This window comes from Pararge aegeria, chromosome 6, assembly GCF_905163445.1.
Source record: "Pararge aegeria chromosome 6, ilParAegt1.1, whole genome shotgun sequence".
NCBI lineage: Eukaryota > Metazoa > Arthropoda > Insecta > Lepidoptera > Nymphalidae > Pararge > Pararge aegeria.
The window spans coordinates 1,089,843-1,094,015 of NC_053185.1; the positions used below are offsets into that span (position 1 = coordinate 1,089,843).

Consider the following 4,173-nt stretch of genomic DNA (forward strand, 5'->3'; position numbering starts at 1 on the left):
CGTGAGGAAACCTGCATGCCTGAGAGTTCTACAAAATGTTCTCAAAGGTATGTGAAGTCCGCCATTCCGCACTGGGCCAGCGTGGTGGACTACGGCCTTAACCCCTTCTTATTGTGAGTCCCGTGCCTTGTAGTAGGCCGGTAATGAGTTGATATGATGGTGATGATACAAACACACTTTCTCATTTATGCTATTAGTATTGATTACGTAGATCATAATTTGTAGAGTTGACGGTTGCTTCAATAAAAATAAACGTACAGTTGTCAGTTGACAAATGAGGCCACCAGAACCAGAGCGGCCCAAACCACAATTTGTGATATATTAGTTGACCACGGCAATGCTCCTTTTCAAACCCTTAAGTTCATAGCCAGAGTGGCTCAAAGGTAATTTCAGTAAACAATCATAGATGGCGTTAAAAAAATTGTTCTGGCATTTTGATTCTTAAATGAATATTAATAGAGCATAGTGGCCCAGATCACTTGAGTCACTATAGTATCTGCCGCCATTACGGCTCATGTGACATGGGCCACTCTGGTCTTTGGTACTTACGTGTAAACATTTTTGGTGTTGTGGGTACAAAACTGGTGTTTTTACGCAATAAGTGTGTATAGATTAGTTATTAATCTACGTGAACGTGCGGAAAGGTGTTGGCGGTACAGCAATAAGCTTAAGAGGTAAGAATACCTGTTATTAGTCAGATATTTTCTTGTTTTTTCGATGTCAATAAATTGTAACCTACAAATTAACTTAATTTTTACTATTTTTGTTTCGAACAGATCTAGCAGGAGCTACAATGATTGAAACTGAGAATGAAGCTGCTGAAAACATTGAGGATGACATACTAGGTAATTCTTAGTTTTAAATGTTGAGTTTTCGTTAGGTTATTATTTAATTTGTTACTGTATTTTCATTGACTATTTTTGTTTGGGCCAGACCCAGCAGAAGCTACAATGAGTGCAACTGAGAATGAAGCTACTGACAACATTGAAGGTGACTTACGTGGTAAGCTTACGTTTTTAGAGTTCCGTAATAAAACAATGTGGGATTTTTTTTTCGCGTATTAGACTATTGAAGGAGGCGTTCTTGGATAGATCTTTTGAAAAAAATTGAGGGTGCTTATGAGAAGTTTTAATGTTAAGTTTTCGTCATGTATGTAGGTTGTTACTTACTTTTCTGATTTTTATATATTTTAGCTATTAATTTACGCTATAATAATTAGTTAATAATTTTATTTTTGCAGATATATTTGGATTGAGTCCGGTGGAGCCCTATGAGGATTCGGGTTCTGAGTATGTCCCAGAACAACGTAGCAGGAGCTCATCGAGGAGTTTACAAGACATTCTTGGGGACTCGTCTACTGAAAACAATGAAGAGGGTCAGCCATCTTTTTCAACAAACAAAGATACAAGGAAGCGTATGCGCAAAGAAAGTTTATGGAAAAAGAATGTGAGAAAAAATAAACGAGCTAGAGGTGAGGCATACGTAAATACAAAAGGCGTTCTCATTCCTGCTAAACAAATAGATACAGGTCTTCAATGCACCTGTAATCAAAAATGCCATGACAAAATTGTACATGACAGACAAAAACAACTTTTTTCAAAGTTTTATGCCCTAGCAAATTTTGATTTGCAAAGTGCATACCTATATTCACTCATACATGTCGTGATAAAAGCAAGGTCTTATGTGAGAGTTAGAGATACCACATCGGATCGGGTAGCTGGAAACGTCACATCGAAGCCCAAGGAATTTTCTCGATTGTATCACTTACCAGAGGCGAATGGAAAACATATTCGTGTGTGTAAGTCATTTTTTAAGCAAGTTTTTAAAGTATCGGACGGACGCCTTACAAGGGTTCTGAAAAATAAGCCTCTTGGCGATCCCGCTCCCATTGATAAAAGAGGCCGGCACATTCCGTCGAATAAAACTCCAGAAACAAAAGTAAACGAAGTAAAGGATTTCATCAATACTTTTCCGAAATATGATTCTCACTACACAAGACACAAAAGTGAATCGAGACAGTACTTGCCTCCTCACTTAAATTTGTCAATAATGTACTCTGAATACAAAAGTAAGGTTGCAGGACCAGTTTCAAAATACATATTCGAAAAAATATTTAATGAAAATTTCAACCTCACATTTCATGCTCCAGTAACTGACTCATGTAAGCGATGTGACAATTTCAAAGTAAAAATTGACGCTTGCGATAACAACGAGCTTTCTAAAAAAAATGAGCTTACTATCGCCAAAGAACTTCATTTGCGAAAAGCAGAATCTGCGATGAAAAATTTAAAACTTGACATGCAAAATGCGAAGCAGGATAACGATACTACCGTTATAATCTTTGACTTAATGAAGACTCTCCCAACACCAGTAATTTCAACTGGTATTTGCTACTACAAGCGTCAGTTGTGGACCTACTGTTTAGGCATTCATAATGCTGGTACAGACGAAATGTTTATGTATGTCTGGGATGAATCGACAGCATCCAGGGGACCACAAGAAATAGGTTCATGCCTCCTAAAATTTATCAGAGAACATGTACACACAAAGAGGCTAATCATGTACTCTGACCAGTGTGGCGGGCAAAACCGCAACATAAAAGTTGCAGCGTTATGTATGCATATTGTTTCTAGTCCTCAATTTACAGTGGAAAATATAGACCACAAATTTACGGTCAGCGGACATTCTTTTTCATCTTGCGACCGGGCTTTTGGCTTGGTGGAAAAACAAAAGAAGTATTTCCCAGACATATACGTTCCCGAACATTGGAACAATGTGATATTAGCAGCAAGAAAAAAGAAACCTTTCAAAATTGTGGAAATGAAAGGAGATGACTTTATATCCACCAAAGCCTTGGAAACTAATATCACAAACAGGAAGATCGGCGTTGATCGAAGTAAAGTTGAATGGCTTAAAATACAGTGGCTTTTGTACAATAAAAGCCATCCATTCTCGATGTTCTTCAAATATTCCAACGAGCCAGAAGTTCTTTTCGCAGAGGTTAATTTCAGCAAGAGGTCATCCAAAGATACGTCAAACTTTGAACTCGAGATTTTATTTCCAGAGGGAAGAAAAATCAGCCATGAGAAAAAAAAAGACCTTCTATGCCTTTTGGAATATGTTCCACCTATCTATCACCCTTTCTATGAACAACTCAAAGTCTCCTCCAATGCGGGGAATGAACTAGATGGTGCAATTAGTGATTCTTCGACTGATTAACTGACTGGCTAATTTAATACTTTGTCATGTTATGCCTAAGATAGTCTTAAGTTGAAATAAAAACTATAATAAATTAATAATATATGAGTTTAAGATAAATCTAAAGTTTAATAAAAATTACACAGTAATAAAGGAGCTAGTTCTGAGTTTAATTTGTAGTATTTAAGTTGAAAAATGACAATTTGCATTTAAATTAATAAAAAAGGTGATAAGGTTCATACATATTGGCCTATTATTTATACACTGTTTATAAATATATTGTCAATGCTAAGTGCCATAGTGGCCTATCTGCAAAAAAAATTACAAATAACAAAAATACTGATTATTTTTACAGTTCATCTAAATTTTATCAATAACTAATATCATATTTTACAAATTTTGAATACAGTGTCTATGATTTTTTTTTTAATTACATCTACTTAAAATTTCACCTTAACTATTTTGGCACATATCCACATAATAGTAGCTTGTGTTTGGGTCACTCTGGTTCTGGTGGCCTCAAATTAAGATAGCGTGTAAAAGTCCATAAAGTATATTTCATGAATGATCGTTCTAAGGTTTTATCATACTCAGTAACACATGGTCAGCGATTATAGTTATTTTTCCTAACGACATCTGCCAATTCTCGCTACGACGTGTCCCTCAAGCTTTTACAGACATGCCAACTCGCACCTCAAACTTAGCTTAGATGCCAATTTATATGTTTTTGAAGTGAAACTTCTTTAGAATCGTTGTGAATTTAAACTCGATGGAACGCAAAAAATAAGTCCATAGAGACACAAACACATAAATGTATAGGACTCTGCCGGCGAAAGAATGAGATAGAACACATTATGCGTATGCCTGCGTATTAGAATGTTTTAGTATAAGTGTGTTGATTGTTAATGAATTTTTATTTGTGTCAATATTTTCATCTCCTTGATAAATTCATTTTATAATTATGCCAAAACCTAA

General features: G+C 35.7%; 1 protein-coding gene across 2 annotated transcripts; it reads left to right on the forward strand.

Moving 5' to 3' along the window:
- The first annotated feature begins 275 nt into the window (after positions 1-275).
- Positions 276-3,717, forward strand: LOC120624514. Of its 2 annotated transcripts, XM_039891104.1 has the most exons (3): positions 276-845; positions 934-1,002; positions 1,241-3,717. In XM_039891104.1, the coding sequence occupies exons 1-3, from the start codon at positions 794-796 to the stop codon at positions 3,217-3,219; spliced, it is 2,100 nt and encodes a 699-aa protein (XP_039747038.1). In that variant the 5' UTR covers positions 276-793; the 3' UTR covers positions 3,220-3,717. The 2 variants fall into 2 exon arrangements, with proteins under 2 accessions (XP_039747038.1, XP_039747039.1); XM_039891105.1 differs by lacking the exon at positions 934-1,002.
- Positions 3,718-4,173: the final 456 nt, after the last annotated feature.

Excerpts from the sequence above, each read along its gene's own strand:
- LOC120624514 (XM_039891104.1), top strand. The coding sequence starts at position 794 with ATGATTGAAACTGAGAATGAAGCTGCTGAAAACATTGAGGATGACATA. Across the intron at positions 846-933 it reads CATTGAGGATGACATACTAG|ACCCAGCAGAAGCTACAATG; the intron begins GTAATTCTTAGT and ends TGTTTGGGCCAG. Across the intron at positions 1,003-1,240 it reads CATTGAAGGTGACTTACGTG|ATATATTTGGATTGAGTCCG; the intron begins GTAAGCTTACGT and ends TTATTTTTGCAG.